General features: G+C 37.7%; 1 protein-coding gene and 1 pseudogene across 1 annotated transcript; one reads left to right on the top strand and one right to left on the bottom strand.

Moving 5' to 3' along the window:
- Nucleotides 1-987: 987 nt before the first annotated feature.
- Nucleotides 988-5,772, top strand: LOC102117272 (olfactory receptor 52E1). The gene is given in 2 exon segments (XM_065529735.1): nucleotides 988-995; nucleotides 4,833-5,772. Coding segments are annotated over 2 exon segments (948 nt in total).
- Nucleotides 5,773-12,285: 6,513 nt separating this feature from the next.
- On the bottom strand, nucleotides 12,286-13,273 carry LOC141408557 (olfactory receptor 52D1-like; annotated as a pseudogene).
- Nucleotides 13,274-13,918: the final 645 nt, after the last annotated feature.

The raw sequence follows: 13,918 nt of genomic DNA, 5'->3' as shown, positions 1-13,918 counted from the left end.
TTAATTGGATAAAGCAAACTGTACGTGATTTTAGATAACCAATCAGTAGTAACAAAATAGCTAGTCTCTGACCTCTGGATTTTCATCTCTGCTTTCCATTACTCATGGGAAACCTGCAGAGGAATGACATGATAGTTCTCAGTGTCTACAAAATTGAATGCATCTCTTCACTTTAAGACAGTGTAGTTATGCTAAATATTGAGTCATTATGATATGATTATTTACTTTGTAATGTCACTATTATACTAAGTATGGAGTCAAGAGGTAGTTGCACAATAGTAACAAGATATATATAGATTTAATTTGGTCATTAGCTTACTTATTATGGTGTATGGACTAGTCTCACCCTCCTTGAGGTGTTCAGGACAAAGAATGCAGAACTGATACCGGGAATACTGTTAAAAATATTTAAGGAGTTTATAAGATTTAAAATAATAATAATATATATATATATTTTTAAAAATTTATTTATTATTATTATACTTTAAGTTGTAGGGTACATGTGCATAACGTGCAGGTTTGTTACATATGTATACTTGTGCCATGTTGGTGTGCTGCACCCATCAACTCATCGTTTACATCAGGTATAACTCCCAATGCAATCCATCCCCCCTCCCCCCTCCCCATGATAGGCCCCGGTGTGTGATGTTCCCCTTCCTGAGTCCAAGTGATCTCATTGTTCAGTTCCCACCTATGAGTGAGAACATGCGGTGTTTGGTTTTCTGTTCTTGTGATAGTTTGCTAAGAATGATGGTTTCCAGCTGCATCCATGTCCCTACAAAGGACAGAAACTCATCGTTTTTTATGGCTGCATAGTATTCCATGGTGTATATGTACCACATTTTCTTAATCCAATCTGTCACTGATGGACATTTGGGTTGATTCCAAGTCTTTGCTATTGTGAATAGTGCTGCAATAAACATACGTGTGCATGTGTCTTTATAGCAGCATAATTTATAATCCTTTGGGTATATACCCAGTAATGGGATGGCTGGGTCATATGGTACATCTAGTTCTAGATCCTTGAGGAATCGCCATACTGTTTTCCATAATGGTTGAACTAGTTTACAATCCCACCAATGGATTAGAGACTTAAATGTTAGACCTAATACCATAAAAATCCTAGAGGAAAACCTAGGTAGTACCATTCAGGACATAGGCATGGGCAAAGACTTCATGTCTAAAACACCAAAAGCAACGGCAGCAAAAGCCAAAATTGACAAATGGGATCTCATTAAGCTAAAGCGCTTCTGCACAGCAAAAGAAACTACCATCAGAGTGGACAGGCAACCTACAGAATGGGAGAAAATTTTTGCAATCTACTCATCTGACAAAGGGCTAATATCCAGAACCTACAAAGAACTCAAACAAATTTACAAGAAAAAAACAAACAACCCCATCAAAAAGTGGGCAAAGGATATGAACAGACATTTCTCAAAAGAAGACATTCATACAGCCAACAGACACATGAAAAAATGCTCATCATCACTGGCCATCAGAGAAATGCAAATCAAAACCACAATGAGATACCATCTCACACCAGTTAGAATGGCGATCATTAAAAAGTCAGGAAACAACAGGTGCTGGAGAGGATGTGGAGAAATAGGAACACTTTTACACTGTTGGTGGGATTGTAATAATAATATATATTTTAAAAATATTAATTTTACCCTTGGAAATAAGATAATCTTATATTTCAGAATCTGGTCTCAGAATCAGGACATGGGTTGTCTACGTCCAGTAACATTCAATTTCACAGGAAAGGGTTAATACTAAGCTCAGAGCTCTGCAGGTCCCATTATCTCTAGGGTGTTCCAATATAGGGTGTTGCAAAGATCTCACTCTGGATGTTGTGACCACCGTACAAAACACCACCCGCCTAAGCAAATGGAATTCAGAATAATGTGAAGGGAGATTTGCTTACTTCTGCAGGTGTCTCTGCTGGTAAGTAACATTTTGGAAGTATGGATTCTGATCTGCGGCTGAGAACAATGAAAAGAGCAGAAGGTGATAAAATAGGGGAAAGAAAAGAAAACCTTCTTATTGAGGGAAGTGGATAAGGGAGCTTACTGTAAGAATGTGTTGGCATAATTTCATATACACTTGAGCAACTACTACCTTCAATTCTTTCTTATACATCTTACACAATCTCTGTGTGAAACTCTTACATCTTTTGATACTTTTGCCATTCTATGCACTTGAGCTCTTCACAGCCATGTAGTGATCTATCAAAGTTCCTTCTCTTCATGTTTTCTGTGTATTTCTCACTGTTCTCTCTCCTTTAGTCCTTCTGACTTAATCTAAAGATTAGATAAATGGCCCCGGCACAGGCCCAGGTTTGACATGGAGAAAAAAACCATAAATGAAGTTACCTTAAACCATTCAGAAATTATCCCTCTCCAGTATAACACAACCAAATTATATGCTGTCTTTCTCTGACAAAAGGTAGTCCCAATCATTTTTCAGTGGTGCAATTTCCAAATGTGTGGTGCAATTTTTGTGTAAATGTCAAATGATAAGAATAATAATTTGCACTGGATTAAAAATGCTACCAAAATATTTATATGCAGATAAAGTGAGTATCAGGATTGAATGTCTGCTAAATTATGTAAAGGATAACCTGACAAGCTGTATAAACAAATTCACTACAGCTTTTTATGTTGTCATTATCAATAGGATAAGCAATAACTGTAATACAATTTTTTGATGAGCCATCTCGAGTCAGAAATCGCTTGTAAAGCTCTTGCGATGCAGGAAGTTTACTCTCATTTGATAGGTAAGGAATCTCAGAGAAGAAAAATAATTTATTCAATATTACATGGCAATGAGAAACAAAACATGAACTCAATTCCTAGTGTTGGTTTCTAAACATTATTCCATTTTCACATACTGGGCCCTGTTAAGTTAGCTAAACCAAACTCACAAAGAAGAAATCTGAACATAGGATTTTGTCACATCTCTTTCACCAATCTCCTCAATTACAACATCACATCTTGCATATAGTCACCCCTGATGAAATTAGGATAGTTTTCTAAATAGTTATTTTTTTCTGAGTTATTCCTCTTCTGTTTCCCAATTTGCTTGTTTTGGAATAATTATCTTAACTCAATTTCCTTTTCTTCTTCCTATACCTGGATCAATTTCTACCTTCTAAGATTTTTTAAGAAATTTGTCCAAGACCCAAGCTGCAGTGCACCCTTCCAAGACACACACATGCACATGCACACGCACATGCACACACATACTAGTGTGTGAAAGAGAAAGAGTTCTTGATCACAGTGTGCTTGATCACAGTTTTATAAAGATGAGATACATCATAGCAATACTTAATATAGCAAAACAAATACTAGACTCACTATCAAGAAGTGGTGTGTACAAATTAACTCACTTTGCCTGACAACTTTGTGATGTTTCATAAACTTGAACATTAATGTTTGTATGTGTGCATGTTTGTAAATCTGTTTCTTTCTTGACAGTTGTCAGCAGAAAGACAATTAGAAATAGCAAGGTTAATCACTGTTAGGCAGGAATCTAGATCCAGCATGGCGGCGTTACCCCGGGTAGCAGGCCTTTTGTTAAAGACTCCCTTTACTCTTGTCCACACCCGCAGACTTACATGCGTCAGAGTTCCGGCTGGGCAACCACACTCCCCCATGACCTGCAGCTCACCTGCATTCCACAAGTTTGTAAACAGCAGTTTTGGTTGACAGTTTCCAAAGACCCCTTCCTCATGACCCTTACTCAACTCCTGCCCTACTAGTTTCAAGACCCCCCAGGCCCTGTTTGCACAACCAGCTTCCCTACCTCTCTGGCTATAAAAAGCCCCTACCTTCCTCCCTCAGTGCAACTTCCTCGGCCCACGCCTTTGGACCGAGGAACCTCGCCCGCAAGCCCTAATAAAAGCTATTCTCACTGCCATTTGCCTTGTGTCTTCGTTCCCGGTTTGGCTCCAGCCTCAGTTTACCTTTACAATCACCAGATCTGAAATGAAGAGGGATATGTTCATTCCACCTTAAGTAGATCCAGAGTAAGAAGATTATCCTGAGAGGGTTATCCAGAGTATGAGGTTTCAATAATAAAACCTCAAGGCAGGGTTCCTATAATATTTGCACCCGCAAGAAAGGAGAGATTGGAAGCTGACTGTGGAATGAGAAAGACTTGCAGACTTAAACAATAAAACACCTGCACACATCCAAAATTATCTTAGACTGTTCCAGTTCGATACATTTGTAGTTTCTTCGAAGAGTAGATTACCTATGCTCGGCTCATAAATGTGAACTATAATGGGTCTGGTCATATTTAAATCATGTATCTACTTATTTATCCATAACATGTATATTTGTGAATTAAACAGTTTTTCCATGAAATAAGGTTAAAATATTTTCAGGAGAATCTTTTGTGCTTCTAAAGTAGTAAGGGAACAATTTTATCTCACCAATATTTTATAAGTTTACATTGCTGATTTGCGTAACTGTTACAATTACTAACACTAAATTTAAACCACTATGTTGCATCAGAAAATAAACGTTCTTTAGTTCATCTTTTGCGATCAGTCTCAGCATATAATCTGGTACATATGTGGTAGATAATTACTGTTTGTTGAACTAAAATATTGAATTTACTTGAATGGATCTAATGAAGTACACTGAAATCTTTGGGCCACATATTACCATTAAATTGTACATACTTTGAAGCCTCTATGATGCAGAAATATCATAGATATTAGTTTCACTGATTTATTTGTTTTCTCTGTGCACTAAGCGAGGATAAGACAAACTCAATGAATGACAGACATTCAGTCTATGATATATTTTAGTATAAAAAGTTCCCAGAAGAACAGCCTCAATGAATACCACTCTATTTCATCCCTACTCTTTCCTTCTTCTGGGAATTCCTGGGCTGGAAAGTATGCATCTCTGGATTGGATTTCCTTTCTTTGTTGTGTTCCTGACAGCTGTCCTTGGGAATATCACCATGCTTTTTATGATTCAGACTGAGAGTAATCTCCATCAGCCCACGTTCTACTTCTTGGCCATTCTGTTGTCTATTGATCTGGGTCTGTCTACATCCACCATCCCTAAAATGCTTGGCATCTTCTGGTTTACCCCGAGAGAAATCTCCTTTGAAGGATGCCTTACCCAGATGTTCTTCATCCACCTGTGCACTGGCATGGAATCAGCTGTGCTTGTGGCCATGGCCTATGATCACTATGTGGCCATCTGTGACCCTCTTTGCTACACGTTGGTGCTGACAAACAAGGTGGTGTCAGTTATGGCACTGGCCATCCTTCTGAGACCGTTAGCCTTTGCCTTACCTTTTGCTCTACTCATCCTAAGGCTTCCATTTTGTGGACACCAAATTATTCCTCACACTTACTGTGAGCACATGGGCATTGCCCGCTTGTCTTGTGCCAGCATCAGGGTCAACGTCATCTATGGCTTATGTACCATCTCTATCCTGGTCTTTGACATCATAGCAATTGTCATTTCCTATGTACAGATCCTTCATGCTGTATTTTGACTTTCTTCACATGATGCACGACTCAAGGCACTCAGCACCTGTGGTTCTCATGTGTATGTCATGTTGACTTTCTATACCCCTGCATTTTTCTCATTCATGACCCATAGGTTTGGTGAGAATATACCTCGCTTTATCCACATCCTTCTGGCTAATTTCTATGTAGTCATTCCACCTGCTCTCAACCCTGTAATTTATGGTGTCAGAACAAAACAGATTAGAGGACAAGTGCTGAAAATGTTTTCCAATAAATAAAACATAGCTCATTTATAAATATCAGATTATTTATCAATATCATAAATAATCATATTTACAATGAAAGTGGCACTAATTTTCTATGTTCAAAATAAAAACAGAATATTTGGAAAGTATTTAAGACCATCTTAGGGAAGGACTGAAAATGGAAATCGTTTGGCAGGTGCTCCCCACAAATGGAAAGTTAAGCTCATGTCAAATGGATAAATAAAAATGTTTTCTGATATTCCATTGTTTGCAAATGATTCAGATTCCTAATATGAAAGAATATGACCACTTTGTCCCGCATTCTTTATGATTGAGCATAGCATGATCATTGTCAGTTTAAAGCAAACTTGAACGAAATACCAGAAACAAGCAAACAAACAAAACACTATAAAGCCATTTATATGCTGAGTTTAAACAAAAATATCTAGTCTTCTCGATTACTGCTGGTTCTATACAAGAAACATTGGGGGATTTTCCATATACCTGGACTATTAAAAATAATGTTATTTTTGACTTTGCCATAATAATGTTGGAAGGTATAAAATTGATACTGTTAACATGATAGCCATGGAGGTCTTCTACCATAAAGAGAATAGCAGAAATTTTGAAATCTTAGTAAATTTGCGGTCTTTTTTATTTGGGGGAAAAAAAAGGAAGACATGCTGTATTTTTTTACTTGGTGGGCAAGTTTTTATAAAATCTAACTTACTGATAGTTCTTTGAAAACAAACTGTTCTTTTCCAAACAATATTGTTTGTGTCCTTTTTTTGCCATCCCTTAGAGAAGTTTCACTTTTATGGAATGTCAAAAGTTCAAGTATGTTCTAGGTCTATCACTACTAAGTGTTTTTTGTTGTTGTTATTTATTATTATTTTTTTTTAATGAAAGTTTAGTTCCATGTGATATAATTCAGTGCTATCCAGGTACATGTGACATTATTGACATTATGGATAAAAGATTTAAGGGAAAATGTGCTTATGAAATTTGGAAAATTCTAACATTCTAGCAATATATTTATTGCAGGACCTCTCAGAGTTTTTAATCTTCAAATACTCATTTGAAACTTTCAATCAAGATTGGTGTCAGAGTGCCCTTCTTAGGCCGTCCCATGACACATATACTGTAGGGTGCACTTTAGAAAAAAAAAACTACTTATTGTTATTACGATGGAAAATATAATGTCAAACATTCTTAGGGGAGATACGTATTAATTAACATTATACCCTGGACTAGAAAATCTATGAAAAAAACAATCAGTTGCACTGTGTATTTATAGGCATTATAATTACACATTATAATTATGTAATTATAGACTTTTCCTGCACCCCAACTGTGAGATTGAACTCATCGTTTACCTATCCATTTATTCTGTTGTATTGGTTCAGCCTTAATCTTAGGCTGGCACCATGTTCCTGGGTCTTGGAGGTGAAAAGTTCTAGGTGAGTGATTCTGCCCCTCCCTAAGCTGCAGGAGATTCCAGCTGATCCTGATTCATGCTGTGGTTATAGAATTTATTTCTGCTCCTATAAGCAGCAATGGTCTTCACATGTTCTGTTCCCCTGGTGGCTGAAGGCATTCGCTCCTCAGGGAAGAGGAGAAAGAAGGAACTGGGTGAAGTATGATTCCCATCCTTCTGTGGTTGCTATTCCCCTTTACCAGGTCTGTTCCATGAGGAAGCCTTTTTCAGGCAGTCCTGCCTCCAGTCTTTCTCACCATTACTTGGTAGAAGCCTAGGGAGGACAACATGAGTGGGAATGAATTCCCTCGTTTCATATTATCACAGAAGTCTATACTTCACTTTGAGGAATTTGCTTTAAACTTTTAGTAAACCCTTTTTACTGGCTTGTGTAGAATCTGACATCTGCCCCTAATAAGCTAGGGGTCATGTTCCATCCTTTCTTGAAGTTGCCTATCTTTCTTTAGGTTAGAATTAGTTGGTTGCTCTGTGATTTTAACTATTTGATCAGTCCAAGAAAATTGCGAGTTTTTTTCTTTTTTTATTGTACACTTCTTTTTGGCCATAAGGTTTTGAGAGCAATGGTCTTCCAATGTATACATGCTAGATAAAAACAAGAAGCCCTTGTAGAAATTTTAAAGCATGCTGTAGCATTTAAGTGGAAGGGCATCTATATCCATTGGTAACTCCCTATAACTATTTTTCCAAGGATGGGCTGTGAACCACTGAATCATAAATATTACGATGATTGTTGAAAAGCAGATGTTATGGAAATCACCACAGAACTTTTGAATCTGATTGCCTTAGAGTAGACTCAAGCAATCTCTATTTTTCAGAGACTTCAAGCATTCTAAATTTGAGAACTATCACTCCAGAAAGTTGAAAGTTGATTAATAATAATCAGTTGATCGCAAAAAGGAAATACTAGGATCACCTTTAGAAAGAGAGGTAGTTGCATCCAGAATTGGCCAACCCAAACCTGAACGGCACTACCTGTATACCTCTACACACACATACACACACACACACACCTCTGACTTGGCCTAAACCACAGCAAACTTTGTTTTTACTTACCTGATATTCCTGATGTCTTGTATTCAGGAACTATTACTATTTCTATACAGTATAGTGGGTAAGAGTGTAAATCTAGTGTCACACCCCTTAGGTTCAAATCCTGGCTCCAACTTTACCATCTCTGTGACTGGAAAAATCAACTAATTTTGGTGAGTCTCTGTTTTCTTATTTGTAAAATAAGTATATCAATATTAGAAATCTTGTCAGTTTGCAGGAGGAATTACTGAGGTTAAGGGATCTAAAAATTCAGAATGGACTAGAGGAATGTCAGCACTGTATAAATGTTATATGTTATACTGAAATATTTATGTATCTGAATCAACTTTATCAAACTACTGGAGCAAAATGTTTCTCCCCACTCTTTTTTTTTTTTTTTTTTTTTTTTTTTTTTTTTGAGACGGAGTCTCGCTCTGTCGCCCAGGCTGGAGTGCAGTGGCCGGATCTCAGCTCACTGCAAGCTCCGCCTCCCAGGTTCACGCCATTCTCCTGCCTCAGCCTCCCGAGTAGCTGGGACTACAGGCACCCGCCACCTCGCCCGGCTAGTTTTTTTTTTTTTTTTGTATTTTTTATTAGAGACAGGGTTTCACCGTGTTAGCCAGGATGGTCTCGATCTCCTGACCTCGTGATCCGCCCGTCTCGGCCTCCCAAAGTGCTGGGATTACAGGCTAGAGCCACGGCGCCCGGCCTCTCCCCACTCTTCATGTTCAAGTTATAAATCCCATCCTTTCTATATATGCTGATTCACTATGTGCTAGGGAGAATGATAAGAATAATGAGAAAGGTAGTAGACTTGCAAATTTGGCAAGCACAAACTGAGTAAATTTAATTAAGCACCCCTCCCCTCAAACACACACACTCTTTTGGTAGTAAGGCTTTCTAAAGAAGTTATATGTGTTTCCTCACACTCTGCCGCGTGGTAAGTCTTCCCATTCTCATGAGAAATATATGCCTAACTCTGGGGGTTAGTTACAGTGTTCACTGGCTCTCAAGCCAAACAAAGTCCTTTACAATAATTTTAATCACTAAGAAATATTATATCTGGAATTCATCCTTCATTATTTTATTTTATCTCAATCTCTTCAGAAATTGAGAGGTTACATTTTATGTGTCCACCACTGAGACACTGCAAGTGATTACAAACGTTGCCCTAAGTATAATTGTATTTCCAGCGACTTCTGGTTAGTAATTAAACACTGACTAAATGAATCTAACTAAAGTGAAGGTGGTCATGGAGAATGGTATGAGCGGTAGTCACAAATTTGACACTTGAGTCTGTGAGAAGCTGTGTTCCTGAAAGCCCCATTCAATGACATTCAGTTGTATATAAAATAGTTGCGAGATTACAGAAAAGTTATTTCTTTAGAGATAGACTTCAAATCCCAGGTTCTCTATTCAGTAACCCAACAAATATGAGTGTGCTGAGCTATTTATTAGCTGGATTTCTTTTCTTTTCTTTTCTTTTCTTTTTTTTGAGATGGAGTCTCACTCTGTTGCCCAGGCTGGAGGCAGTGGCGCGATCTCGGCTCACTGCAAGCTCTGCCTCCTGGGTTCAGGCCATTCTCCTGCCTCAGCCTTCCGAGTTGCTGGGACTACAGGCTCGCGCCACCGCGCCTGGCTAATGTTTTGTATTTTTAGTAGAGACGGGATTTCACTGTGGTCTCGATCTGACCTCGTGATCTGTCCGCCTTAGCCTCCCAAAGTGCTGGGATTACAGGTGTGAGCCACCGCTCCCGGCCTGTTATCTGGATTTTTATGATAATTAACCCCAAAAATATTGTGAGGGTTAACTGATTATGCATACAGAATGTACAGTAAAGAGCTGTGGACCTGTTTAATAATATTTATTCTCTACATAATTTTTAGCTTGAGGGGTGAAGAACTTGACTAAAATATTTTTCTAGTGGTCAACTATTAATAACTTCTCTGTGCCTTAATTTGCTCAATTTTAGCTGCATATACAGGTTACCTAGAGAGCGTTAACAACACAAGTGACAGAACACTACCCCCATTTCGGTTTTTCTTTCTCTAGTTTCACATGAACAAACTCCCACACAGTATGTAGAGTTCTGTCGGTGTTGTACCACTTACTCTAATGCCTGTAAGATTTACCCACGTGAAACTATATATACCAAAAAAAGCATCAAGATTTAATAATGATCACAGAGAACGCATAATTACCTACAAATTCATGGTAATTTGGCCCACCACACACTGATTAAAAGCAAAAATAGATTTTAGAAGCTTATGGAAAATGACTTCAAAAGACTAAAAGAATGTAATAACTGGAAAGTAGAATTATGTAGCTAGAAAAATATCCTTCAGGAATGAGGGTAAAATAATGAAATCTTTAGATGAACATATAACAGAGAACTTAGCACCAAAAGACTCTCAAGAAAGCGCTGAATTGTGTACTTGAGAAAGAAAGAACTTCAGTCAAGAAGGATGAACTGTGGCAAACAAACAAAAAAAGTAAATCTTATGATAAGACATACATGGTCAACCAAAAATCTATGATTATACATCATGTTGATTTTAAACATCTCTCCTCCTCCTCCTTCTTCTTCTTACTGCCTCTAATGATTCTCCATGAATTTTTTGCTTTGTTTTGTTTATTTTGAGAAAATAACACTTTGATAAACAGTTCTACTTAGAATACATCTGTCTCAAGATAATGATTGTCATAACCTTTATATATCTTAGCTAAACAGCCTGTCAGGATTGAAATGAACAATACCATTCTGGACATCACAAGGAAGGATAATAGGCATTATATTAAATAGTTTGGCCGGTCCCGAAATCCCGGTACTTTGCGAGGCCGAGGCGGGCGAATCATGAGGTCAGGAGATCGAGACCACCCTGGCTAACAAGGTGAAACCCCGTCTCTACTAAAAATACCAAAAATTAGCCGGCCGTGATGGCCGGCGCCTGTAGTCCCAGCTATTCGGGAGGCTGAGGTAGGAGAATGGCGTGAACCCAGGAGGCAGAGCTTGCAGTGAGCCGAGATCTCGCCACTGCACTCCAGCCTGGATGACAGATCGAGGCTCTGTCTCAAAAAACAAAAAACAAAAAACAAAAAAAAACCAAATGCTTCTTCCTTTTGAAAATTTTTGACATATCTGTACCCAGAATAGTGAATACAGAATAATCTTTTTAGATGAAGAAAATATCATGAGAATATAAAATATGTAGAGTCATATAATTTAAGTGGCCAAATGTTGCTAATAAGCTCAAACTGAATATTTTTTATTATATATAAAACATATGATCTCAGTGTTTTAAATGTTTAAGATTTCAGGGAGGGACACTAGGCTTTTATCAGTTGAAAACATTAAGACATTTTTATTGACACATGAAAAATGAATAAAATTCATCACACATTTTGTTAAGCAAGTTTAATCATCATATTTAGTCATCATATATCAGAAAGAGTTAATAATAAAGTAAGATTTCCTTAAAAAGGGGGAAGGGGAAACGATGTAGGAATACACTGAAAAATAATTGCTGCATTTTAGAATAAACTCCAAAGTGTTGTCAAAATAGTCCCAAAAAAGACACAGTTCAAAGTCAGAATTTCCCATAGCCTCCTCTTCTTTTTTTTTTTCCTTTCCTCTGCCCCATGACCCAAACCCTCCTCTTCTTTTATTAATCCGGTTTCCAAATATGTTCAGATTGATATCTTCTATAATGGCAAGATTCAGATAGTTATGCCAGTTGAAACTTGGAAATACATAGTTTGACAGTCATATTATTCAAATTATTAATTTTAAACAGTCTGACAAGATTCAAATATGAAGTAATCCCACTACTTGGTAAATATTTCTGAAGTGCATAGAAAATCTATACTTGTATCTGTTTAAACTTACAATTATGTTTGAATAAGTTACTTTCCACAGAAAAATCTTAGTTTTCTCATTATTAAAAGAGGGCCTTAATAGAAAGACGTTACATTCTAAGATAATACAATGTTTTGTTCAGATATTTCTCACCAACAAAAATTATTTACTTAGAGGCTTTGAAAAACTGAAAACTTTAAGGAACCTGTCTCGAATCCTTTTGGTTCTTACCCCATAGATAATGGGGTTCACCATGGGTGGGACAAGAAGATAGGTGTTGGCCACAATTATGTGAAAATGGGAAGCCACATGGTGCCCAAACCTGTGGGTGAGAAAAGAGAAGAAGGCTGGAGTATAGGATACCAAGATGACGCAGACATGGGAGCCACAGGTGCCCAAAGATTTGAGCCTGGCATCTTTGGATGGGAGCTGGAAGACAGTGTGGAGTATGAGGACATAAGGACAAATGATCAATATAAAGTCCACTCCCCCAGTAAGGAAGGCAACAATGAGGATGTAGGCTCTGCGGAATTTTGTCTCAGCACAGTCAATCCTGATGAGGGCCATGAACTCACAGTAGGTGTGAGAAATGATATGGGTTCTGCAGTAGGGAAGCCAGCGTAGTAGGAAAGGGTGAGGACTGAGAGGTGCTATGCCCCTGAGTACAACAGCTTAGGCTCATTCTCCCAATTACAGCATGTGTCAGAATAACTGAATGTCTTAATGGATTACAAATGGCCACATATTTGTCAAAAGCCATGGCCAGGAAGAAGCCAGATTCCATGGTGGAGCAAGAGTGAATCAGGAACACTTGAGTGAGGCAGGCTTCAAAGCGAATCTCTCCATCATGGAATCAGAAGAGACTGAGAAGTTTGGGCACAGCTGTAGAACACACAACAAGATCAGCTACAGCCAGCATGCAGAGGAAGAGGTACATTGGCTCATGGAAGCTGGGCTCTGTCTTGATGATAAAGAGAAGAGAGCAGTTTACCAGTAGGGCCAACAGGTAAACCACACAAAAGGGGATGGAGATCCAGATGTGCGCAGCTTCCAATCCAGGAATGCCAATAAAAATAAAGGTTGATGGATGTGCATCGGTTTTATTGTATGGTGACATAACAAGGGTCAAATGTTTTTACTTTCTCTTCATAAATTTTTCCTCAAAAACAAAAAAGTTAATACACTTTGAAATCTGGTGGGTTAAGAAAGTTAAAGTACAGGGAACTGTAGGCCATGGAGAAATTATAATGTCTATAAAACATTTAGATAGAAATTATTTAATTATTGGACAGAGTCATATATTATTACAGAGTTACTCTACCACAAAAAGGGCACTGCTAGAACACCATTTTGAAAACCATCTTCATCCTCTAATAGCCAGTTCTTTTGTTTTATGTGTTTGTTTTGTTTTTTTCTTTTTAGAAGCACAATTGATAATGTTCATCAGACACTCTCTTTACTATTATAGATATCTGTAGATTATAGGGTCTCTAGGATCAGGAAAAATAACCCTTAAGTCAGAGTACAATGCAGTCTGGTTTGGAATATGTATAGCAGACTGGACTTCAGTGTTGAATTGAAATTATGAAACTTAATTTAGCTTCTTAATCTATGTTTGAAATTTCATACCCAAAGTTATTGCTTAATTTGGCTATTTGACTTTCAGTGTCTATAGGGATAGATATTCCCTTTTAAACATAAAAACAGCTACATGTGTCAAGGGAGCTTTGGAAAGTCTAAGGAATATTATTTCTGAATTAAGACATATACTGGAGAAAACAGGAGTGTAGAAAAA

Source organism: Macaca fascicularis, chromosome 14, assembly GCF_037993035.2.
Source record: "Macaca fascicularis isolate 582-1 chromosome 14, T2T-MFA8v1.1".
NCBI lineage: Eukaryota > Metazoa > Chordata > Mammalia > Primates > Cercopithecidae > Macaca > Macaca fascicularis.
Note: the sequence above shows the minus strand (reverse complement) of the source record. Positions and strands in the feature narration are given on the sequence as shown.